Below are 26,793 nucleotides of genomic sequence, written 5' to 3'. Positions count from 1 at the left end.
AAGAAAAAAAAGTCAAAAATTCTCTGATTCCAGCTTTTTAAATGTAAATATTTTCCAGTCCACTCCTCTTTGACGGTAAACTGAATATCTTTGAATTGTGGGTAAAACAAGACGTTTTAGGATGTCATCTTCGGCTTTGGAAAACACATTTTTCTCCTTTTTCGGACATTTTATAGCCCGGAACAACAAATTGATTAATGCAGAAAATAATCAACAGATTAATGAACAAAGAAAACCACGAGGCGGCCCCTAGCTCACCCAGGAAGAGTGTGCACCCCATGTGGTCCTTGGCAGCGGCCCAGGTTTGAATCCGACTTGCGGCCCTTTGCTACGTGTCATCCCCTGTCTATCCACCTTCAAATAAAGGGAAACGCCCCAAAAAATAATCTTTAAAAGAAATGAAAATTCTGATTAGGTCTTAAACACTTTCCAATCTAGTGTTGCTTTACCCCGATCTGCTGTTTGGAGACCCCGAGTCCTCTTTAACAGTTTAAAAATAATACTTAAAGTTGTTTTGTCAGCTTGATTCTTTATGACTTTTTTTGCTTATAAACAAGTTTCGGAAATTAAAGACTCATTACTTCAGTTTGGGGGATCAGAAGCTTCGGCTTTGCTTGGTTAAATAAAACGGATTTCCATATGATCTGTGTCTGTGATTGTAGTTTGTATACAGCACCATTCCAACCAATTTCCAAAAAAGCCCATTTATATTTCTGTTACTGGAGTTTCATAACCGCTTGTTGATTATCTCTGTCCATAACAATAGTAATATTACACTGAATGATGACATGATGTACATTTTCAAATAAATTAGCTTCTGGCAAACAAAAGAAGATATATATTTGTTCACGTGACTGACATATGTAACATATAAAACATGAGATATTTCCTTATTTGGTGAAATACAATGCATAACAATGCTTTACATTGTCAAATGTGCATTACAAATCTGATATCCTACAAATTGGGGTTTAATCAGGTCAGAAGAAAAGAAAAAAGACATAAGAGTTGGATTGTCTATCTATTGCTCCCTCATCATATAGACTATAAACCGTTAGAAGACTTTTTTGTATGCATAGTGTGCGTGCATGTGTTTGTCAACGTGAAGTCACACTATTCACCTACTTTTGTGGCGAAGGATTACCTTATCTCAGTAAGCAGCAGGAGCTTTGTCTTCTATAACTCAACATGTGCGATTAGTTCTCATTGTGTAACAGTGTAATCTGCGCAGATGAAGCCTTTTCCTTCATACAGACTCCTAAAGTTCTCAGACAGGCTGAACACAGCTTCATTTGAATATTCAAAAATGCCTATTTGCATTTGAAATGTAAGGAGTCTATAACACAGGAAGTGCGATAACCTTCCCAACTCTAGTGCTTGCAGCGTAACCTGAATATAATACTTAACATAACTGTAAGATTCAGCAGGCCGTGCCGGACTTTCTCCTGAGAAGTTTGAGTTCTCAACATAAGGAAAACAAACGGGGAGTCGGTTGCCAACTAGATTTTGAAAAACATTTGGATGTTTCATCGACCATTAGAGATTCTGGCACCCACATACCCAGGTGTGGCACATCATCTAGGTAGTGACAAATTACTTTTGGCACAGTAAAACAACTCCAAAAATGAAATGTAGCAGGATATCATTGGGTCTGACACTTATGCAAAACATGTGCCCGTGTCCTGCACAGAGACCTCATTAACTCCCTCCTTCTAATAGATTCACAATGTCTCAATTTCCATTTTCCGCCCAGTGTGGGAAATCTTTTCTGCCTGGACTAGAAACCTGCATGTCTAGCTAAAGCCCATTCAAGCATGAGAGGCAGTTTCATTAGATATACATCAGAACAACAAAAAATGGAGTGTGGGATGGGTACATGACCATGCTCTGTCACACCAGTAACCCGCATTACCAGTCCAGGTGGATCGGACTGATGCACACCCTGTTGCTAAAATATGGATGCGATAAAGACTCTGTGAAATGCAGGAACAAATTTGCTGCCCATTTGCTGCACATAGACAACCAAGTATAACTTACATACTAATTATCCATGAATACGGGAATGCAGAATATGTGCAAGTTGGGTAATGAGCTAGAGGTGACATTTAAATAAGCATATCACTTATCATTATATCAATGTATTATTTGTTTCTAAAGAAGCTTTTAAACCTTTGAATTCACTTTATTATGCGAGAGGATTTTTTTTAGGTGTGGCTGAGCATGGATAATAAGAGGAATCCATGCATGAAATGCTTTTAATTGTACCGCAGTTGACACAATGACAGACCTTATCCCTGTATTTGGTGAAGAATTCCTTGTAAAACTGTCAGCAGTTGAGGTGTGGTGAGGTTTGTTTTGTCCTGTGCTGTCACTTTTAAATGTCGCTGAGCCTTATTCAAATGCAGGGGCTGTATCTATGGCGGTGTGCTGCAGTATCTGTGTTTCTTAAATAGTAGTTTTTTTTTGGAGTGGGTAATACTGCTTTGATGCTCAAGGATAGAGCTGATGCCTAGTAATCACCGCAGACATGCCTCATACCTTCTTAAAGCTCTTTCGTTCTCTTCTGTGTATATTTTTGCCTCCTGGTCTCTGTATTGGTCATTGCTGATGTTTTTGCATCCATCAATCTAGCTTATTTTGTAGGGTAGTCATAGTGAATAAGGAAACCTACTATACATGGTACTTAGTTCATTTGTTTTATTTGAACATGTTCATGTTTCCTATTTGAATAAAAAAAAGATTAAATTAAGATATTTTTTGAAAAATGCACATGTTCAATTTTTTTGCAGAGTGTTGCTGATAGATATGTAGCTGCGGCCAGGAAATCATTAGCTTAGCTTAGCATAAAGACTGGAAACGGGGAAACAACTAGCCTGGCTCTGGTCCTGTAAAGTCACAACTTTTTGTTTCTGTAATTTCCCATTTTTTGGGATCAATAAATATCTATCTATCTATCTATCTATCTATCTATCTATCTATCTATCTATCTATCTATCTATCTATCTATCTAAACAAACAAGGTGTAACATGTTAATAAGGTGGCTGGAAAGGTACATTTTGTAAGAGTCTTGCTGTTTTTAGTCTTTAAGCTAGGCTAAGCTAGGCTAGGCTAGGGTTAGCCCTTCAAGCGAACCAGCTTCATGTTTAAGAGACGCCATATGAAGAAAATGTGCGATATACATCAGTGTTGTTGAATATACTGTATGTATCTGTATGTATAGGTTATTGCAATAACAATGCAATTAATAAACAGATATTCAAATGTACTCAGTCCCGTACTCAACAAATTGCATATTGAATAATGGTTAAAAAAAATCCTTTCTAACATTTTGGGGCGGCTGTGGCTCAGTGGTAGAGCGGTTGCCTGCCCATTGGAAGGTTGGTGGTTCAATCCCCACCCCTGCAGTCATTGTCGAAGTGTCCTTGGGCAAGACACTGAACCCCGAGTTGCCCCCGGTGCTGTGCATCGGAGTGTGAATGTGTATGAATGTTTATCTGATGAGCAGGTGGCACCTTGTACGGCAGCCCTGGCCACAGTGTATGAATGTGTGTGAATGGTGAATGTTTCCTGTAGATGTAAAAGCGCTTTGAGCAGTTGTTAAGACTGGAAAAGCGCTATATAAATACAGCACATTTATATAAATACAGCACATTTTGAATAAACAAATTATATATATACTGTTATATATATATATATATATATATATATATATATAACAAATTATACAGTATATACATATATATATATATAACAGTATATATATAATTTGTTATATATATATATATATATATATATATAAAAGGAAGCACTGAAAAAAAAGGCAGTTAAGTAAATGAAGTGTGGTTTTTACTGCAGTTTTCTTTCAACTAACACAAAAAATCTCTGTCTTTTGCGATATGTCGCAGCCTTTTGCGATATGTATGTTGCGCCAGTTAATATTGCGATGACAATAAAAAACTATATATGGATATATTAATATTGTGCTGACCTACACGAGTGGTATCGATCTTCCTATCGTACTCTCTCCGAGAGACAGAAGTATTTTCCATATGTGGAACTATTCTTTTAACGTGAGAGCAGTGGCCACAGTGCAGTGGAACATCAGTAACACTGGCAGGAAACAACTTCAACAGAAAATCCAGCTGAGGTAAACAAGAAGCCGAACATGCCCGGTGGAAATCACATTATTAAGGTGTCTGTTGTTTGTCATCTCCTTGCTGTAGGTCCTTTACTCACATGCTGTACTGGTTAGTTCAGCGTCACACTCTGTGTTATTTGCGAGCTGACAGCTCATAAAGATGAGTGACAAGTGTCGGGAATGTTCAGCGAGGCCAACTGTTTGATGTCAGTGTGTGTCTTTGTCGTGTAGCTTTAGTAACGCAATGTATTATACGAGTAAAATAAAAAGATTTAATGAACTAGTTTAATTGTCTCGATGGGAAAATAGCACTCGGCAAGATTGGGTTTACCATGTGGGAAAGAATGCAGACGGAGAAGGAAGCAGACGTTTGTGCTTATCCTGACATCACATGCGACTGTGCAAATATGCCTTCAGGGTCCCATTTGTTACTCTGTCCTAATGTAGACAATGGTTGCCATAGTAAAAGTATTTACTTTTATTCAAATAGGATTCAAATGAGCATCACGCACAAAGCAAATGAAGTAAGCCCCCTATCGTTGCGCTACTCTGAGGAAACCTTTAAAGGTCTGATGACTTGGGAAGGGAAAGTGTGACTAAAACTTTAGTTAGTTGCAGTGCATTACAGTTTGCAGCAGTTTTGTTTTGCATGAATATAATCACACAATTTCAGGGATGAAAGCACACAGAATATTTGAGCATCTTTATTATGTTGTACCTTTCCTGGAAAATCTAACAAACATGAGTAAATGAGTAGATTTAACAGATGGAAAGGGGCTTGGCCACTGCTTCCTTTTCTTATACGTTGCTGAACGGCTGATGAGCTGCATTGGATTTTAGCTGTCAGATTTTCATCTCCCGGCACTCACTCATGCGTTAAGTTGGCCTGAACTCTGAGATGTCTGAAATGTGAATCTGAATACCAAAAATTGAGCAGCACCTTATTTTCAGTCAGGCCATGGCAGCCTCGTCTTCCCTGGAGCCCTCTGGCTCTAACATCACAGCCCATTGAGACACTGTCGCTGGCACCCTCCTCCCATCCCCCATCTCAAGCACTTTGTCACCATAGCAATGTTTTGAACAAAATTTAGGGCAGGAAGGGAGCTGCAGAATTAGTTGAACTCTATAGAAAGTGCTGTTCTTAATCCATGTAAGCTTACACTAAGTGGCATTGATAAATGTCAGTCAAAAGTGCACACAAGGAAGGGACTTTGAAGCATTCAAAATAATAATGGATTTTAATTTTTCAGTCAAAAACTGTCATGCTGTGTTGTAGCTGACCAGATTAGCCCTTCTGAAAAAAGTAATTGAAAACTGAGTCTCTGCTTTTTCTCTTTCGCAGTCAGCGGTTTGGAGACTTTTATTGGCATGTATGGGGAAACACTCGAGATCCCGTGCAACAACGGAGCCATGAAAGCAGAGGACATCCTGCTCACTAAGTGGAAATATGTAAGTCACAGCGGACGTCAATAGATTCAAAATGGTGAAGCCCGTCTGACACCCACTTATCATGTCTGAACCACGCCCAGTCTGAGTGCATAGGCAGCACATTAGGCAGTGCACCTGTCCCTCCACATGACAACGCATGAACAGAGGGCCGGGAACAAAAAAACGGTGTGCTTTTTATCTGAACTGGAAGCCAATGCCATATGTGACAGACATGTAAGAAATGCACCCTGCTCTGCTCCCCAGGACAAAGGAGAGGGACTTTCGGGGGACCTGCTGGTCAAGCAGAAATACCAGGATGTCATAATCAGCGCCACTGAGGAGTACGAGGGCCGCGTGAGCATGGCTCCAAACTCCAGCCTGATCCTCACTGCAGCCAGGCTGACTGACCAGCGCACGTTCACCTGCATGGTGGTGGCTGGCGCAGACATCACAGAATACCCGGTTAACGTTGTGATTTACAGTGAGTACAAGCTGACTCGTGTCTTTTGGGTTTTTAGTTAAAGAGCTATAATGAGTAACACGGAGCACACAAATCACCCACACTAACACCCTGTTAATTAACACTTTTCTTTAATGTATTGCAGAGGCGCCGGCAGGCCTGGAGATTTCTGACAACGCACAGGAACTAGAGATTGGCAAACTTACTAAGGTGGGTTTTTAATGATAAACATTGCTTATACCTCTAACGTTTATTATATTAAGCGTTAAACCATCAAGGGAAAATTGCTCACTTGAGCTAAGGTATCTTGAGGCTTGGAAGAGACCATGTTACTATAGTAATGAGTTCTTTGAAGAAATTCTCATGAATTAGTAAAGAGAGGAACCCCCTCCACCCCACCCTACTGCAATTAAAATACCCAAAGGATATGAAGGGGCTTTAGAAATGCTTTGGGCATTTCACGGTCTATTGCTTACAAAAGTACTTAGTCCTCGAAAGCAGGAAGGGCGTTAATAAAGCTAATCTGCTCAGATGTTTGGTCACTTAAAAAGATGCAGATGTATTCGACAATCAAGAAATGGAAAGTTTTTTTTGCAATATTATTGTGCGGGTCTTTGCCGTTTTTCTCAAGTTTTGATTTCTATTTTTGTTCCACAGCTCGGGAAATGTGTTGCAAAAGACGCCAATCCAGCTGCAAACATCACTTGGCTGAAGAACAACGCACCACTTGTGGCGGATGGAAAAGGTGTGTATTCTTTGTTCTGTCGGATGATGATAAATGGCAACAAAACATCTCTTTGGAGTGGTTCTCACATTTGTAAAAATACATACACAGATGTATATATTCTGTCTCACTGGGACAGCTACTCTAAACGATCCTTCAGTGTTGAACTGGGCTGCACTCGCCAGTAGTGGGAATGCACTGTTTTGGTCATTACACCGTTTTTTCCTTGTTAGAGTTTTCAGACAGAGTTGTTTGTTTTCTGTCTAGGGATTTCCATCAAAGCCTCAGTGCTGGTGGACCCTGCCACTGGCCTTTCATCCACCATCTCAATCTTGGAGTACTCGGCCAAGAAGGAAGACACGGACGCTGAGTTCACCTGCAGCACTCAGCACACTGTGGGCGCCGAGCTGGTGTCCTCTCCAGTCACCCTGACTATCACCTGTGAGTCACCCAACCTCCCTAACAACCTTCACCGGACCCACTTGCTAAACTGCACATGTTGCCGTCACTCACTTCTGCACACACAAAAAAGCTGGTTGATGATGTGTGTTTTTTTCAGTTTCATAATCACCAGACACTATGAAAAGTTAATACTCTGTCCTATATTTTCCTTTCCAAAGGATGCATTTTTAACTTGTTAACAGGATTTCAAAAGTAGTTTTGTTACAGAGGTGGATCCACACATTTTCCACAAAAGCACTTCTTAAAGGATTAGTTAGACATTTTGAGTACACACTTATTGACTTCCTTGGTTAGCTTAGCTTAGCATGAAGATGTGAAACAGTGAAACAACTAGCCTGGTTAAAAATAGTTAAAGATATTATTTGTTGTACATACCGTGTTAGTGTTAAGATGCTTCTAGTCTTGATCCTGAGCTAAGCTGAGCGTCTCCTGCAGCATGTTCACATGTAATGGACAGATATGGTAGCGATCCTTTCATCTAGCGCTCTGCAAGTGAATAATCGTAGGCCTAAGCATACGTTTTTTTACTTCGGTATGTTCATATACATTATGAAAACAACAAAATGTAGCCCATGATTGTCTATCACCTTAGGTACTTTGGTAAATATCCATATCCAGATCTAAATATCTTCTATTCTTAAAAACAGTGCAGGCTTAAAACAAGTGGGTTCTGTCTAAATGCATTCCAGTTTTGCTGAAACATACCTTTGATATTATGAAGGGATAAAAAAAGCAACAGAAAGGTTCTGCACTCGTAGCAAATCACTCACAACCATTTTATACTGCATTGAACGGCTTTGGTCCTATGCTCTGGGCTTTCTTTCCCCGTTGACTGTAATGTGATTTTGTTATATATTTTTTTGCAATCTAGGAATTGATGTGAATTGAAAAGTACAGTCAATGTTAATACTAGCCTGACTATTCAATTGAACTCAAGTTTTTTTCAACACCACACACAGTGTCTCGCTGGGCTTTTCAGGACTACATCGGCAGCGGCTCGTGACCTACAAGCTCTCGACAAAGACCAAGAAAATCTCTTTCAAAAAAACTCAGCTGTAGCCAGTGGATACAGACTGCCACCTGTGTTATTTTTTTCCGACTATATTGAGAGTTTTTTTATGTCATTCTTTTGCTTCTAGTTTAAGAAAGACGCCGTTGTGCACGTCCATGTAATTGCTCATGCAGGACAAAACAAATAATATTCAAAGAAAGTGAGTGATTGTGCAAATAAGGCACGCATGAGAGGACTTCACTCACTTTCTTTGAATATTATTTTGCTTTTAGCCGGTAAAGTACAACAGTAACGCCAGCTTTAATGGAGAAAAATGAGATGTGGACTCTGTAGCTCTGTAGTGGGGTGTATACCGAACGCAGAATTAAATATCAAAGTTTCCTGCTCAATGTGGCGTTAAGTAAAACTTAAGTAAAACTCAGTGCCGGAATATTTTCTTACAAGAAATGTAACGACTTTGTCTTACATGGAGCAGAAACATTGAGCTTTGAAAGGATTGCTTGGTCTAGTGCCTTTAGAATATGACTGCAATTCACCCGTCTCCTCAGCTGCAAGTTGGTCACAACTAATACTGAGGCACAAAGTTCCAGCTCTCTGTAGCATGCCGACAAAACCAGTCTCTGTAGTAGTGAGTACCGACTCGTAGCTTTTGGGGGCCGCACGCTCCACTTAACACACCCTCCACCCTTACATACATCCCCTCTCTGACTTTCAATCTCTCATTTTCTGCACAGACACCACAGAGAACCTCGTCCTTCAGGTCATTGCTCAGGACCCTCTGGTAGAAGGAGACAATGTGACACTGAAGTGTGTGGCAGATGGTAACCCAGCCCCTACCGCCTTTATCTTCCACCTTAAGGTACACATGCTCATCAATATCCCATTGAGACGCTCAGAGATGTCTTCTTTTCATTCTTATTTCACGCATTGTGTTGTTTTGCTTCGCTAAGGCATCGTAAACTAATCACTGACCATTGTTTGATTGTGTGTCTTTAAAAGGAAGAGTTGGTGAAGGTGGAAAACGTGAATACTTACACCATCACGAATGTCTCACGGGACACCACTGGTGAATACAAATGTTCTCTTGTTGACAACCCTACACTGGAAGCGTCTAAAGACATCACAGTCAACTGTAAGAGACCAAAACATATTTCTTGAAAAGTAGAAATTACTGCAATCTTGCCACACACCAGCATACTTTTCTTTTTCTGCCTGTAATCTTGTTTGTTACTACGAAAGCGAAAAGTGTTTACGAGACAAAAGAAAGTCCTAATGTCTCTCATTGCCAGCCTACCTGTTATGCTGTGCTTTGTGGAGAAACGTGTTGTGTCAACCGCACTGCCTCTAATATGCTGCATCTGCAGGGCAGTGAGCCAAGTGCGGGGTTGTGTGTTTAACAACAGTAATGCTTCAACCCTTGTCAGGCCCCTGAATCATCTTTTCACCATTCTCTTCTTTCTTGTTAGACCTAGACATCAATTTAATCCCCTCTGGAAATATCGTTAAGAGTGCTGGTGAGGCCATGGATGTAACTCTCCAGATTGATTCCTCCGGAGACTACAAGGTCTCCTGGACAAAGGTAAAAGCAAAAAAACAAAGCCTGAATCAGGGGAAAAAACTGTTTGGCTCATCATTGACCGTGCTGGTATACTTTTCATTTAATTCAGGACAATGTTAAACTGGACAAAGAGCCCAAGTTTACCAAGCTGACTTACGCTGACTCCGGCGTCTATGAATGTGAGGTGACGAATGGGGCCCTCAGCCTTAAAGCTTCCCTTGAGCTGGCTGTCCAAGGTAAGGGCTTAAAGGAAACTCAGAGATGTTTTTTGGTAAACACCATTATTCGCTTTGTTGCTGAGAGTTGGATGAGAGGATTTATACCTCTCTCATGTCTGTACAGTAAATAGGAAGGTACAGTCAGCAACAGTTTGAATATTTTAGCCTAAATACTGGAAACAAGAGAAAACATCTTGCCTGGCTTTGGGCTCAGGTTACAAAACCAGACTAAAAAATGACGCCTAATGATTATAAATGAGCATATTGTACCTTGTTTAATTCATACAGAAAAGCCAAAGTGTAAAAATGACTTGATTTTATAGGGGGGTTGCAACCAGCAGAAATGATCCCGTGATTTACCCACAACCCCAATTTGTCACTTTTACACTTCATTTACAGATTAATCGAGATTTAACATGTTAGTCAGTGAGCTGTAGAGATGCTAGTAGGCACATGTTACCTTTGAAAAGAGCTGCGCTAGCTGTTTTCCTGTTTCCAGTCTTTGTGCTAAGCTAAGCTATCCTGCTGCTGGCCGTAGCTCCATAATGGCCATACAGACACCGTAGTAGTGTTGATGTTCTCATCTAACGCTCAGCAAAAAAGCAAATAAGATTTCCCAAAATGTCAAACTATTCCTTCAAGTAAAGACTTTTCTAAGTCATTCTGTGTGTGCATGAATGAAATGCAACCATTCACGCCACAATGCACTCATTCAGATGTATCTGAAGAGTTACGTCTTGTTGCAGGTGCTCCGGTTATCAAGCAGCTGTCCAAACTGCGCGGTGAAGACGGAACACATAAAGTCCTGATTTGTGAGGTAGAAGGTTCTCCAAAGCCAGCTGTTTCCTGGAGCATCAACGGCACCTCGGTATGCACACACACACACACACACACACACACACAATCTTACCGCATGAGCCTTCATCACAATCACACACAATTCTTCTTTTCTGATAATTGTTACAATTTCTGAAGGTCATATCTATCGGGGGGGTTTTGATAGAAACGACTGTGTGATTGCAAGATTTTAGTTTTTCATGTACACTCAGCTCCTTCTGTGCCAGCACACAGAAAATTAATCACATTCCTCTGAGCTTGAAGACAGCTTACTGTCACAAAGACACAAACTGGAAAAATTCTATTTAGAGATAGAGATAGAGATACAAACTCAAATATATGTAACCATTCCAACTATATTTGTTAAAAGAAACTATAGGCATGGGATATTTTGACCAGTTTTACAATCCGATTGTAGGCTGACGTTGTCAAATTCAGATTCTAGTCAGAAAATGGAACTTCCCGACCTCAAATGTTATAAATGTTATAATAAGCGCTATACAAATTCAATTTATTATTATTAAATGTTGTGGGCGGGGCTAGATTTGGCTAATATCCAGGCTAATCTGATGAATTGGGGAGCTATGAATGAGAGTTTGGAAATGGAAGTCCATGTTGGGTGTACACTGCCACTGTAAACAATCCATAATTATACAGTCATATACATATGTTTTATTTAACACAGTTTAAAGTTATGATCCCTAAAATCCTGGTTGTCGTGGTAGCAGTAAATTTGGTATAATACTACAGCAAACACTAAATGAGCAGCTACTTTGTCAGAAATAGAAACAGTAGAGCAACTAGTGTATCTGATTAACTACATTAAAGGGCTATTGCTGAAAAAATGCAGACACGGAATAACATCAAAACAGGGTTTGTTTTAATGAAATACTCAAGGATTACAACCTTCATGCTGAAATCTGTATTCTTTCACTTGTTGACACACACTACATCAAAAATGGCAGAAGCCCTTTGGTTGAAACAGTTATTACAAAACCTGTGCCAGCATGTGAAGCTGGATACTGGTGGGCTTGTGCTTAAATTCAGCAGTCTCACTTATGCATTTATTGTGAGTGACGTGTAGGACAGTTACATCCAAATAAGCCATGACATGATGCTGTCTCAATCACAGATTATAGAGAAAGAGTCTCCCCCATGTGCTTGTTAACTGGGTGTGCCACAGTTGGATGTAATGATTAATTGATTTAAAAAACAAGATGGATATCAGCTTTAGCAAGTGACCACACATCACGGTTATTCTTCAGGTCCTCCTCCTGCCCACCTACAATCGAAAAGAGACCCATCATTCAGAATGTTTTCAATGTTTCCGTCAGTCGTTCAGTCATTCTCTGACTGATACATCAGTTCTAGTACTACTGTAAGATGGCAACCGGCTCCTATGGCGCCATTTTGATGCTACCAAGCACTCACCCGCCGTTAGCATTCCATTGACCGCCATTCATTTTGACGTCACTTTGACCGTGAATAACTTTACATCTGAAGCGTTTAAAGACTTTAATTTTCCATTATTTATTTCTTAAGAAACACGACAATGTATAAAAGGCTCCATTACCTACTATGCTAATGATTGTGTCATAACCACGCGACTTGCCGTTATACACAGTAGAGGAATTACCAAACAGTACAGCATAAGCTCGCAGGCATTTTGACTTACATTAGCTGTTTAGGTTTAATTACTAGTGTTAATTAGCATGTTAGTTAGCATTAATTAGCCGGTGCCACTGTTACAGTTTTTTCTAACATATACCTACCGCTCCGTCTCTGCTGATTGGGAATGATTGAGATTTCTCTTGCACAGCTACCAGAAGACTTACAACTTTCAGACAGGTTGCTCACGTAACATCTACGTCTCCAAGCTCAGTTGGAGGCTGCGCAGTAACGCTCAGCATCACCGGGAAAGAGCTTCTAATAGACTTCACTGGTCTCCGTCAAAATCAATGGGGTCATATTGACCATTTCTTTTATTGTCTATGACAATAACTTATGGAATGTTGTCATCAGAGTAGCCAAGACAAATTGTAGATAATTCTTATGTGCAGCATGTGATACTTAGCTTTATCCGGATCTCCACAGGGATACACTTTGCGATTACATTTAGTGCTATTTAGGCATCTGGTTCATCAAACAACTTACCGTTTCCTTCACTGAACGGCTGGACACTTTATCAGTTTCTTAAGAAGTGAAGACAAACCACGGAGATGCTCATAGGGCCGTTTAAATATAAAAGTACTGTTGTCCTTAAAGCTATAGTGTGTTGTTTCTGACTGACTTTTAAGGTGGTAAAATCAGGAGAAAATCAACTTTGGTTGAGACCGGTTTCTGTCTCAGATCTGGCAACACAGATAACGTTCCGCCTTAACAAAACTGATTCTCATAATGCTAAATATGTATTTTTGCTGTGTAAATATCTCATGTTAGCAACATAAAACATCAAAAAATTATACAAATATAACTTTTCATCCATCCACACAACCTTAATTTCACTTTCAAACGAGGCCGCGCCCATGTATGAGACAGGAAGTGTGTATTGTTTCATACTTGATCATCTTTAGTTAAAGAGACTCTTCAGTGGGACTAAACCGAGGCCGTCTCAGACTCACTGAAACTCGTTCTACAGAAAACACAGAGTCTGTTTAAGCCTCGTCCCCTTGTGAGGGAGCTAAAAATCCAAGGTTTGCCAGTGTCATGGTCCTGACAGTTCATGCTTTGCTTTTGTCACTGAGTGAATACTCCCTATTATGTGCACAGCAGTTTGCACTGTTAGTATTATCCCCGGCTACCCCACTTATCTAGTCCAAACATTTCTGGGCAGTTGTGCTCAGTGTTTCGAAAGAGTAGATTTCTTTATTTTCTCTGAGGCTCAAACACACAGTATTTTGGACCAGACTGTCACGAAGACAATTCTTTTGTCATTGTTTCTGTGGCGTACCTATGTGCGCACTGATAGCAGAACCACTCAGTGAAGCAGTTTGAATTACATGTGAACCTGACGGGATGTGTAGGATTGTAGGAGGGTTGCAATTGTTTACAGTGTCTTAACCTCAAAACCTGGACATGTACTGTATGTCATCATTTATCATCTCCAAAAGGTGCACGGAGCTCTTTCACTCAGGGACAATGGATTTATATAGACACAATTCTACATTTCAGTTATAGTTTTGTTTTCATCCAATCATCCAATCCGTAAAGCTTATTGACAGAGATAATAATGCAAGGCTTGAATACAGGCTCAGTTATGGGTATATAAAAATCGCCACAACCTCTTGTATGTGTGTATGTAGAGAACGTGAAAAGGGGTGTTGGCAGTTTGTCTTTGTGTCTGGGGTTTTCCACTGAGACTCAAGTGTCTATATCCCTGAGCCACACACACACACACACACACACACACACACACACACACACACACACACACACACTTCTTTGTCCCAGATAGGCTTAGTCACATATCAATCCAACGTCGCCCCCTAGCGGTACAGAATATACACTTCTTACATGCCATGGCAGTTTTAGAAACAGTGTAAAGTCTAGTGTTGGAAAGCAAATAAGTACATTTATTTGAGTACTGTACTTAAGTACAAATTTGAGGTACTTGTACTTTCATTTTACATTTCTTTTCATGCCACTTTCTACTTCTACTGGACTACATTTCAGTGAAATATTACATTAAACAGACATCTTTAGTTACTAGTTATTTTACAAATTAAGATTGTTTATTTTATTATAAACTAAATTACCCAATATAGGCCTACAAGTACAGCTGACAATTATTATTAGACGATTAAACACTTAGTTGATTGACAGAACTGTTGTAATCATATCCAGTTTCTAAAATATGCATTTTTAAGTACATTTTTCCTGATGATACTTGCATACTATTTTTTAATGCAGGACTTTTACTTGTAACAGAGTATCTTTACAGTGTATTGGTAATTTTACTGAAATAAAGGACACTTCTTCCATCACTGGTCAAGTTAGATATGTGAGTACTAAGATTTGTGTTTTTTTTTCTCTTATTGCCCAGCTTGATGAGAGTCCCTTCCTCAACGGGAAGATAAAACACAAGATCACAGTTGTGCCTACTGCAAATCTGACTGTCTCTTGTACGGTGTCCAACGAGTTTGGCGTGGATAGCAGAACTATAAATGTGTCATCGCGTAAGTACAAAGTGGTCCAATAGTCCTCTCGTCTCTCTCCGCTTTGTGTTTTTCCTCAAGACTAACTCAGTAATCTGCCTTTTTAGATGTTTTCCTACTCTGCTCACTAACTCTTTGTGTCTGCATGTTGACTTTACATCATTTTTTAAATGCTTAAATAAAACCACAATAATTTAGCAGGCGTGTACTTGAGGGTTACATCATTTAGGGTTGGTTGTTTCAGTGGATATCAAATAAAATCATTTTGGGCTGACATGAACCGGCATGATATATACTTTGTATATATTTTACACAACCAATCAGTTTATGTTTATTCAAAATTGTACTCCACACTAGAGAAAGATAAGCGATAAATGTGAGACGAAAAACACCTGCTGTATAAATACATGATGCATAAATGCATTTATTTATGCTTCTTCCGAGGTATTAACAGATTTATCTTTTGTTACATTGTTGTTTTTTTTGCCTTTTGATCACTGAGTGAAGATCTAACTTCTAACTATCACCTCACCACTTTAAAAATGCAATCTAAGCATGCACTTAGCACTTTGTACACACTGTTGTCCAACAGCGTGCGGTGTTAATATCATTCTTTGTTCTCTCTTGCTAACTCATTCCTGCGTGTTTGAGACAGCATTTCACCTCTCTTTTTCCCCCTTCACTCAGTGGTGTGTACGTTGGGATGCTGGATTTGATCTGTTCCCTCTTTTGAACTACTTGCATGCAAAAGTAGAATAGAAGTAGTAGTAGAATAGTAGTGGTCATTTTTCTGGACATCAACCTTGTTTTCTTTTTGGTTGGAAGTTAATTTTATTTTATATCTGATTTCAGTAATTGAGGAGGTGAGAATGGATAAACAAGGTAAGTCGTAGTGGTCTTCTTGCTTGTAAGAATCTGTGGGCGGGGGTGGAGGGGAGGGGGTAAGTAAAGACTATGGGGGAATCAAATGGTGCTCACTGAAAGAAAAAAGGCTCTTGATTAAATATTTACCTTTTAACATCACCTTGGACTCGACCACTGGAAAATCAGTCTTTGGATAGTGTGTTTCCATTAATAAACACAGAGTTGAAGGAATAAGAGGAGTGGAGCTACCAGCATCCTGACAAAATGTCCATAATCCCATTGGCTGATGAAAATGAGTCACTAACTAAGAATATATGTCATTAACATTTAACTCAATGAGTCATAACCATGTGCAGTGCGGATGTGTCCATTCATCAACGCATGTAATGCCCATAAAGACTGTTTTCTTCCCTGTATCCAGTCAGGCTGGAGTTTCATACTAACATATGTGTCTCCCAGGTCTCTCATGTTTCTCTTTTGTCTTACAGACCAATCGGATGATAATGACCAAACCAAGTTGGTGGTTGGAGTTGTAGTCGGTCTCCTCGTCGCTACTATTGTTATAGGCCTGGCGTACTGGGTCTACATGAAGAAGTCCAAGTAAGAAGTCAACATTGACCATTATACAAATCATAATCCTGTTGTAGGAGAACGGTTCCAGTCTTTTTTTAAAGGGTGCATTAGTATTTAATTCAGATACATGGTTAAAATATTGTGTTACAAGTGTTATTTTGGACATTTTGGACAGAGCCAGGCTAGATGTTTTACCACTGTTTCCAGTTATTATGCTAAGCTAAGCTAAGCTAACTGCCTACTGGCTCCAGCTTTGTATTTGACATATATTAGAGTTGTATTGATCTTCTCATCCGACTTTAGGCTATTTCTTTAATTGAATTAACTAAGAGATCAATTGACCACAGTGAATCTTGGACTTTAGAGGCCACTTGGAGGCAGTTTCTCGTTTTGCCCACTTGGTGATCAACCTGGCAACTTTTCTGAATTAAGAGATTAAATTGATCATGAACACATAACTTTCTAATGAAGTCCATATTGGCAGCATGGGGATATATGCAGCTTCCATTAAGTGCAAGGGAAAGTGTATATTACATATTCTGCACATGTGTAGTCAACACACCATCGTATCATATATAAAGTTGTTTTTGTATACAATTGACTTTAGAGGGAAGGAATATCAACATGTTGGGTAACCATTTTTTATTCCAAACAGGCAAGGAAGCTGGAAGACTGGTGAAAAGGAGAACGGGTCTTCTGAGGAGGAGAAAAAACTGGAGGAGAAAGTGGAGGAGAACAGCCAAAAAGCTGAGGTGTAAAGAAACGGCAACCATCCTTTGGGAATGTGAAAGGTAGAAAACATTTCCATCATATGCCTGAATAAAGCTAAACCAAGTCAGTTTTTTTTTTTTTTTAAATAACATTGTTTTCATTCTTTTCTTTCCAGTGAGAATTTGGAACCTTTGCACATTTCTCTTCACTTCTGTCTTTGGGGAAAAAAAATACGAGTGTACATTGGGATGACTACGGTTTGGATTTGGTTTCAGGGAGAATTTGACTAAAAAGCATATCCAAACACGCCCGAGTCCCTCCAACCCTTACCCCTCCATTCCTTGAAAAAAAAAAAAAAAGAATGGATACTGTATGTGATATACATAACTTGTCTGCACTACTGATACACGTGTAAACTTCTTTATCTACTATTAGGATTCATGTTTGGAATTTGGGAAACTGAGAAAATGCCGATCTTTTTTGGTTTTGTTAGTTGATGCCAGTAGAATTACTACTAGACCAGTTGCCTTTGCTGTAAGGATGTGTAGGCCTGCATTAGTCTGACTCTTTGGCCCTCGGAGACAGCAGGGACCGAGGGACATCACCACCATTGCTTCTTAGCTTCACGTCATCACAGTCAAACAACCTCTGCCTACAACATCAGTGTACTAAATCTGTTTATTTGTGCATTCATTATAGTTTGTTCATTAAGGCGTTAAAAACAGTTGAAATAGATGACATTTCTGACAGGGCTATGGGTATATCGTTATACTCGGCATAAGTTATAGATGGTATGCATTGTTGCATACATGGAAGTAGGTGATGTGCCACAGAGTTCTTTGCAAAGTAACCAGGAGAAGAAAAAAAACAGAAACTCAGTTAATTTTGCCGGTTTCTTTTTTCAAATGCACTGTACATTCGACATAACCACTGCATTACACAAGCAGGTAGATTATTGAGAGAATGTATAGCATAACACAACTCATTTCACTGGCTTTAATTTAGCTGTACAGATCGTTTTACATAAAGCCATTGTTTGTTTTCATGCAAGAAGAAGTCCTTGAGCCTGTAGTAGTAAAATTACTTTTGAGTTTCAAGGCTGTAAGTGAATTCTCAATTTGTGCTGCATCAGTGTTTAAGGTATGATTGTTTATTGTGTAGCTATATGGCATAACTTTCTAATGGAGCACACAGAGAGGACAATGTGTTTGTCTCAATGTAGCCTTCATGATATGTTTGCCTTTTTTTGAAAATCTACCTGTAATGGCTTCAGTTTGTGACGTGCACTAGGGTTCATGTTTTCATGTCAGATTTGTGTAGAATACGATGGAATACGCAAAGCTGTACATGTCACAAATTTGGTCCTTTTAAGAGCATTTGCTAAATTAAAAAAAAAAAAAAAAAGTTTCAATACCAGGATGTGATTGTGAAGTATGTGATTTTAATTTTCTCTTTGCTATTTATATTGTACAAGATCAAATGTCCTGGTAGGCAATTTCAGTAATTGTCACATAATTCATAACTTGGATTGAAACCGTAACAAAACGTAAATTGCTTGCAGATTTTACAAATACGTAATGAATTGTGATTCATCAGTAGGTTGCTCAGCGTCTGGTTGGATAATAGATTCAGCATGCGATCATCTCAGACCTCCAAGCTGCTGTTTGTTGCCTACCTTGTGTGTAAAACCATCAAATTGGAAGAATGACCAAAGAAAGTGAACATGCCATGCAAGTATTGTAAATACCTGATGTTTGTTTTTTTTGTACTTTTGTTTAAAATAAAATGTACATTTGGAAAAGTTATGTCCACTGGATATTAATTATGTTTTGCAAGCAAAAACTTCTGTGTAGATGGCGCAGAATGACTGAACTCTGCAGGGTTAGATTATCCTGTTGATTGAACTCCCCTATTTATTATATATAATGTATAATATAAAAATATATTGTTTATAGTAGAATCAAACTTGGAATTTGAAGAAAATGTTTCTGCATCAGAAGTACAAAACTCAAAGATTTTAGAATGTGATTTCCTATGTTTTGATGAATTTTGGGTTGAAAATATTGTAAATACACTACATTTTGGTTATGTTTCAACAAGAGGGCGATATGCGTTAGAGTTCAACTTTGAAGAATTATGTTAACATTATCATATTACCTCCTAGCCAAGGCCGCAGTCACCAGAGTTAACTTTTACAGTATCAGGATAGCATCTCATAGAGAATGGTTCCTAAACAAGAAACCTGCAAACCCGACCGTCTTAGACACTATGAGGCCTGATGTCACATTTTAAGGGATGTGTTGTGTCAGAAAAAATTAAACCAAATATCTTTGATCCTATTGCTAGTGTGACCACCAACAAATAGATGGATGGATAGTAAGAGATGTACATAAGTCACCTATGATTGTATCAGATTCAAAATCATTGAAACCTTTTTTTTACTCGTAACCAGTAGTGGAAAGTATACCTACATTTACTCAAATACTGTGTATAAGCACAATTATTAAGTGCACTTTATTTTAACATTTTTGCTAGCTACTATACCCCTCTGTACTACCACTTCATGTTCTACATTTCACTCAACTACATTCATTTCACAGCTAAAATTACAAGTTACTTAGAGCTAGTTAAGGTTTCCTACATAAACTATTTGATCAACATATAAATTATGTTTTTTTTAAATAAACAAACTGGTGCAACATTGGATGACCTGTCTGACCAGCTGAGACAGTGTAAGACAGGATGCATGATGGGTAACATACTAGTGAACCATCTCATGTATGCAGATGACTTGGCTGTTGTCTCCCCTAGCAGTGCAGGGTTTCAAGAGCTGTTAAATATATGTTCCAAATATGGGGTTGAATATGACGTGAAATATAATGGCAAAAAGAGTCTGGTTATGTTTTGTAGAGTAAAAGAGGATAAGGACCAACATTTTCCATCTTTCCATCTTGCTGTCATGTGCTTACTGTTGGATGCAAAATTAAGTATTTGGGTCACATCATAACAGATCAAATGTCAGATGATGAGGACATGTATAGGCAGCGTCGCATGTTATATATGCAGGCTAACATACTTGCCAGGAAGTTTTCCTGGTGTTCTGTTACTGTCAAGACAAAACTCTTTAAAGCATATTGTACTACTTTTTACACTGCCCCCATGTGGGTCAAGTTTAAAAAGGCAAGCTACAATAAGCTGCGGGTCGCTTATAATGACTGTTTGCGAATTCTACTTGGGAAACCCAGGTGGTGTAGTGCAAGTGACTTGTTTTGTCAAGCAGGAGTTATTACTTTCTCCGCTTTACTGGGGAATTTGATGTATAAATGGATCGGTCGCTTGAATTCTTCTTGTAACTCTGTCATTTTACATTTGATTGATCCAAGGTTCAGTGCTCTGCGATACCAGTCCCCCTTATGGGATTACTGGTAGTTGTCTTATTTGATTGGTGTCTGTCTTGTGTAGGCCTATCTGTATGTTTCTCTGTTGTTGCTTTTGTATTTTTTATGGACCATGAGTCTAAATAATAAAGGCTATCTATATATCTATTTATCTATTAAAATGCAGCTTACATTTAATGCAAAAAAATAATAATCCAATACACAGACCATCTTACGATGGGATCACACCAGCCGTGACGCTAAATCGGGCCAGGGCCGTAAAGTGGGGGGGCCCTGGCCATAGACCATAGACTGTAAAATCAATGTACTAGCTGCAGCGACGTCACCCATTGATTTGTGGACTACCATGTTGAAGCCTTGAGTTTGTCAATTTGGACATCGCCATCTTGGTTTTTCTAAAGCGGACATGGTGACTTCTGGGCGAGAGGGTGGCGCTTGGGGAGGATGAAGCAGCTGAGCCAGTGTCATGTAGGGTTGCAATGGCGCTGCACTAAGCTAAATGTTACAGAGGGAACGTTTTTGATTTTCAACCAGCTGAATCCAGTCATCCGGCAGATTTTTCCGGGCTTTATTTTCAGGTACTGGCATGTATTTGCATGTACAGCAGTACAAAGAAAATCTGTAAACACAGGACCATAAAGACACATTGCTAAGCTGTGATTGACAGGTCGCCATGTAGCGCTAAAGCATTCCCTGTTTTACCATCTATTTAAAAAACAAATAGGGCCATAATATACAAAATGGACATCATGATCGGGAAAGGGAAGTTTGGGGTCCCCTGCTGGAGCTGCTGCCCCGATACCGGATAAGTGGATGAAGATGGAGGGATGGATTGACATCATGATGTATTGAAGAACATGTGTTCAAAATGTTTACTGAGGTAACAAATCAATTGAGAAGTAGGCTAGGGTCCTTTTGTCAAAGACTCTACAAAAGCTGACTTCTTTTAGTAACCAATGGATTCACCCCCTGCTGGAAATTAGAATGGAGGTTCAAGGCACTTCTGCATCGGCTTTACTTTTCAGACCCGGAAGCTCCATCAATATCTTTTACAGTCTATGCCGCAGACATAAAAACACACTTGGCAGAGCTAGTATACTTCTTCCAGCACTTACAAAACTATGGAAAAACAATATCTTTGTGATCTATTTTGACTCATCAGTACTGGTGTCTCTGCAGGGCCTGCAACATTATGCCTTAGCGGACAACATCATGGATACTATTAGATTCACAGACTGAAGCAAAAAAAGGCCTGTAAGGACACTCATGAAGAGAAAAAGCATATTTGATCTAATTGCTTCTCCATTTTGAGCCATGAAGACCTACCAGGGCAAAGACACCTGATTAAACTACTTCAATTGGAAACAGAAATTTACTTTTTTTACACAATATATATTTTTATTTTTTTTACTTGATTTAACCTTTGTTTAACCAGGAAAATCCCATTGAGATTACTAATCTCTTTTTCAAGGGAGTCCTGGCCAAGACAGCGGCACAGATCACAACAATTCCGTACATTAGCTACAGACAATTTCATAACAATTTCATAAAACTATTTAAAACATTTACAGACCATAGATTTAATTTCCAAACCTTTGAGCAAGAGTTTAAACTGGCCAATTGCAACCACTTCCTTTAATTTCCAGAACCTTTGTAAATTGTTCCATGTTGTGGGGGCAGAATAGTGAAATGCCACCTTACCAACTTCTGCGCGGACACTTGGTGCAGACAGTAGCAGTAAGTCTTGTGAGCGTAAAGAATACAGTCTATCTGCTTTTGGTTGAATATATTCACACAGATATGAGGGGAGCAGACGCAGAATACCCTTATAAATGAACATATAGCCTACCAATGATTGAGTCTACGATTCTCCAATGCTGGCCAGCCCACACGTGTGTAAAGTTCACAGTGGTGTGTGCGGGGCTTACAGTTTGTGATAAACCTCAATGCGGCATGATAAACAGAGTCCAGTAGTTTCAATATTTTGGTTGGGGCATTCATACAAATGATATTAAAAAAAAGTTATTTGTTTGATAGTCACATGAAATGTAAGTCCAGTTTTGCCACCCGGTTTAGTCCCTTGACTGTGACAGTGATAGCTCGGCATATAATGCCTTTAACCTCTACTCAGCCACTTAGGGGATGATGCACCATCTCCAAATGGAGTAAGAAATTTAGAAACCATGTACGTCATCACCAGACGGTCTGTACAACACAAATCAAAATAAGCTTTTGCTGCCATCCTGTGGTCAAAGGTATACTGTGATGATCAGTGTTGGAATCAAGGAAAAATCAAGGATGTGGGAACAGAAACTGTGCTCAAACAGCTTTTTGGGCGTATTAGCTACACAATGTACTCCAGTGTCACTAAGCCCTAACCCTACAGTTAATAGTAGTTTCTACTTGTAAAACTAATTTAATGAACCGACCACTGATGAACATCACATACAGAGCTGCTCATGAGTGTAGGAACCTATACTTAAGTTGAAAAATAAAAAAATCATCTTTTGGAAATTGATCTTAATGCCTTACTTAAAAAATGAGGAAAAGTTCAACCTTTAGGGACATTTTTTTTGTGAAGGAATAATGTATTGTAAGTGTAGACACCCCTATGTTAAAATCCCATAGAAGCAGGCAGATTTTTGTTATTATTATTTTTTATTTCATGGATCAGGATACTATGCATCCTGATAAAGTTCCCTTGGCCTTTGGAATGAAATGATCAGTCTATAATTTTAATGGTGGATTTATTTGAACAACGAGAGACAGAATAACAACAAAAATCCAGAAAAATGCTTGTCAAAAATGTTATGAATTGATTTGCATTTTAATGAGAGGAAAAAGAATTTGACCCCCTCTCAATCAGAAAGATTTCTGGCTCCCAGGTGTCTTTTTTACAGGATACGAGCTGAGATTAGGAGCACACTCTTAAAGGGAGGGCTCCTAATCTCAGTTTGTCACCTGTATAAAAGACATCTGTCCACAGAAGCAATCAATCAATCATATTCCAAACTCTCCACCATGGCCAAGACCAAAGAGCTCTCCAAGGATGTCAGGGACAAGTTTGTAGGCCTACACAAGTCTGGAATGGACTACAAGACCATCGCCAAGCAGCTTGGTGAGAAGGTGACAACAGTTGGTGCGATTATTTGCAAATGGAAGAAACACCAAAAAAACTGTCAATCTGCCTCGGCCTGGGGCTCCATGCAAGATCTCACCTTGTGGAGTTGCAATGATCATGAGAACAGTGAGGAATCAGCCCAGAACTACACGGGAGGATCTTGTCAATGATTTCCAGGCAGCTGGGACCATAGTCCCCAAGAAAACAATTGGTAACACACTACGCCGTGAAGGACGCCCGCAAGGTCCCCCTGCTCAAGAAAGCAGATACACATGCCCGTCTGAAGTTTGCCAATGAACATCTGAATGATTCAGAGGACAACTGAGGGAACATGTTGTGGTCAGATGAGACCAAAATGGAGCTCTTTGGCATCAACTCAGCTTGCTGTGTTTGGAGTAGGAGGAATGCTGCCTATGACCCTAAGAACACCATCCCATCAAACAGGGAGGTGGAAACATTATGCTTTGGGGGTTATTTCTGCTAAGGGGACAGGACTACTTAACCGCATCAAAGGGACGATGGACGGGGTCATGTACCGTCAAATCTTGCGTGAGAACCTCCTTCCCTCAGCCAGGGCATTGAAAATGGGTCGTGGATGGGTATTCCAGCATGGCAATGACCCAAAACACAAAGGAGCTCAAGAAGAAGCACATTAAGGTCCTGGAGTGGCCTAGCCAGTCTCCAGACCTTAGATCCCAATGAAAATTTGTGAGGGAGCTGAAGGTTCCAGTTGCCAAACGTCAACCTCAAAACTTTAATGACTTGGAGAAGATCTGCAAAGAGGAGTGGGACAAAATCCCTCCTGAGATGTGTCAAACCTGGTGGCCAACTACAAACAAATGTCTGACCTCTGTGTTTGCCAACAAGGGTTTTGCCACCAAGTACTAAGTCATGTTTTGCAGAGGGGTCAAATACATATTTCCCTCATTAAAAAGCAAATCAATTCATGACATTTTTGACATGCATTTTTCTGTATTTTTTGTTGTTATTCTGTCTCTCACTGTTCAATTAAATCTACCATCAAAATTATGCATTGATCATTTCTTTGTCAGTGGGCAAATGTACAAATTCAGCAGGGGATCAAATACTTTTATCCCATATTGTAGGGGAAAAGGCAAAAGTAAACACCATAACTGCAGTTTGCCTTAATTTTAAGCAGGGTGATATTTCTCCAATGCATCCTCTGCAAATTCAGGCGTTACAGAAATTAATGGACTATATGTTGGTAACTACCAAAGCACATGGTTTTCTAAAGTAAACATTATGAAATCAACATATTTTTGCAAAACTGCCCAAAAACAATGGAACATCTAGAAAGTCCTTGTGATTTTGATTATGATGAGATATTGTATTGTGCTTTAAAAATAAGACTTTAGAATAGGATTATTATGCCTTGAAGTTTGTTTTGTGTAATATTACAGTGTAGGTACATATTTAGACAGTAGATGTCATGTAACAGGGTCAATGGCATCCACGTCTGTGTTGTGATCTGTGAGTGGGGCAAATCTGGACTGGACAGGGATTATTTAGGCATGGCAGTGGTTAGCACTAGTGCCCAACAAAAACCAGTCTAGTCTTTGATTGTCTGGGCCTGGGCCCTTTCTGTGTGATGATCCGTGTTCCCCTGTCTGTAAGAGTTTCCCATAGTCAATGGGCAGGTAAAGTACATGCCCATGGGTGTGAGTATTTTTCTGTCTAATTGTGGTTGCTTTATGATCGACTACAGACATACCTAGGTGTATCCAACCTGTTAGCCAAAGAGCACTGACTCTCAACAGAACAAGTTTGTTTAGAGAATAGATGTGTGTATAGGTGGATATAGTAATTTACCTAAATTGCCATAATTGTTGGAGGCTACCAAGATAGCTTATCATTTCTTTCTGGCAGGAGAGGACATTGTGCAGATGTGAGTAAATGAGAGATAGTGGCCACAAAATCTAATTCTCTACATCAATCCAGCAGGAGAGAAACCTTGGTGTCGTCTTTGACTTTGGGCTCATGTTGCCGAATCTGCGTTTTATCATCTCAAAATATGGCCTATAGCTGAAGTGTGGTCATTTCTTTCTCTGAGCTGCACAGAGAGACTAATGCATGCTTTAATATCCAGCAGGCCAGGCAATTCACTCATATCTGGTCGACGCAAAAAAAAAAAGTAATTAGTCAGTTATAATTGATTCAGAACTCTGCTGCCAGAGTGCTGACTGGGAACAGAAGGAGTAAATGTATGACACCTATTTTGAAGTCATTAACATTGGTTACTTGTCAGTTTTTGTATTGATTCTGAAATTATTTTACTTGTCTTTAATGAACCACTTCATGGTCTTGCACCACATTTTTGATGATTAAAAAAAATCTCCCTATGGGGTAAGCATACAACCAGCAGATGTCATAAGTTGACAATTTCACTCAGATCACAGATACCATAGATTGTTATCTGAACCTCTTGGGCCTGGAGTACGCGGAAATAATTGCTTTATGCAGTGGTTAACTGTAATAACAGTCTCAGGTGGAATAACAATTGTTTTTGGAAAACGACAAAGTTTATGTTAACAATGCTTGGGATAAAAAGCTATATTTGACTTGAAGTTGTACAACAGAAAAGCTGCCCTTACTAATGACTTGTTCACTCATTGACATTAAAGTGTAGCCTATTTATTGCTGTACTGTGCAAATATGTTTCTTCTCAAAATAAAATATGATGACTTTACGACAGGTGACAAAATAAACTGGAATTAACATTATTTGAAAGTTCATACTGTTATAAAAAAATAATAATTATAATGACAAAGTGAAAATATAAATAATAATAATAATTATTTTTTTTTATTTTTTTATTAGTATTATAAATAGACGGGGGGGGGGGTAGGCTATACAATCCACAAGCTATGGCTCTTGCTGTAAAGGAGAATTGGCCAAGTTATTCTTTAAATTACCAACACTAAAGAAAGAAAATGGGAAATCAAATACACACCGGTTACGAGCATAAAGGGCAGTAATAGTTTCAAATTGTAAAAATACACACAGTAAAGGGTATATAGGCAACATTTCTGCCGGATGGTAGCAACAGGCCAAACACGGTTAAAAAGACAGACAGGGACCCCACTGGAGTTATGTGTCCTGTAACTCTGGCCAGC

The 26,793-nt window shown here is 39.2% G+C and overlaps 1 protein-coding gene across 2 annotated transcripts in view; it reads left to right on the top strand.

The window, feature by feature from the left end:
* LOC116684534 (CD166 antigen homolog) overlaps positions 1–18,941 on the top strand; it is a 39,058-nt gene extending 20,117 nt beyond the window's left edge. Inside the window, exons 2-16 of one of the 2 annotated variants that reach the window (XM_032510108.1) lie at positions 5,482–5,588; positions 5,832–6,048; positions 6,173–6,237; positions 6,685–6,772; positions 7,019–7,192; positions 8,960–9,084; positions 9,225–9,357; positions 9,692–9,804; positions 9,893–10,019; positions 10,748–10,869; positions 14,881–15,013; positions 15,845–15,874; positions 16,345–16,456; positions 17,085–17,220; positions 17,316–18,941. In XM_032510108.1, coding sequence (XP_032365999.1) covers positions 5,482–5,588; positions 5,832–6,048; positions 6,173–6,237; positions 6,685–6,772; positions 7,019–7,192; positions 8,960–9,084; positions 9,225–9,357; positions 9,692–9,804; positions 9,893–10,019; positions 10,748–10,869; positions 14,881–15,013; positions 15,845–15,874; positions 16,345–16,456; positions 17,085–17,187 — 1,649 coding nt within the window. In that variant the 3' untranslated portion in view covers positions 17,188–17,220; positions 17,316–18,941. The remainder of the gene's footprint in view (positions 1–5,481; positions 5,589–5,831; positions 6,049–6,172; positions 6,238–6,684; positions 6,773–7,018; positions 7,193–8,959; positions 9,085–9,224; positions 9,358–9,691; positions 9,805–9,892; positions 10,020–10,747; positions 10,870–14,880; positions 15,014–15,844; positions 15,875–16,344; positions 16,457–17,084; positions 17,221–17,315) is intronic. The other variant, XM_032510109.1, reaches the window with a different exon arrangement.
* The last annotated feature ends 7,852 nt before the right edge of the window (positions 18,942–26,793 follow it).

Source organism: Etheostoma spectabile, chromosome 3 (assembly GCF_008692095.1).
Source record: "Etheostoma spectabile isolate EspeVRDwgs_2016 chromosome 3, UIUC_Espe_1.0, whole genome shotgun sequence".
Classification (NCBI taxonomy): Eukaryota; Metazoa; Chordata; class Actinopteri; order Perciformes; family Percidae; genus Etheostoma; species Etheostoma spectabile.
The sequence above is the reverse complement of the archived record's forward strand: the minus strand, read 5'-3'. Positions and strand labels throughout refer to the sequence as shown.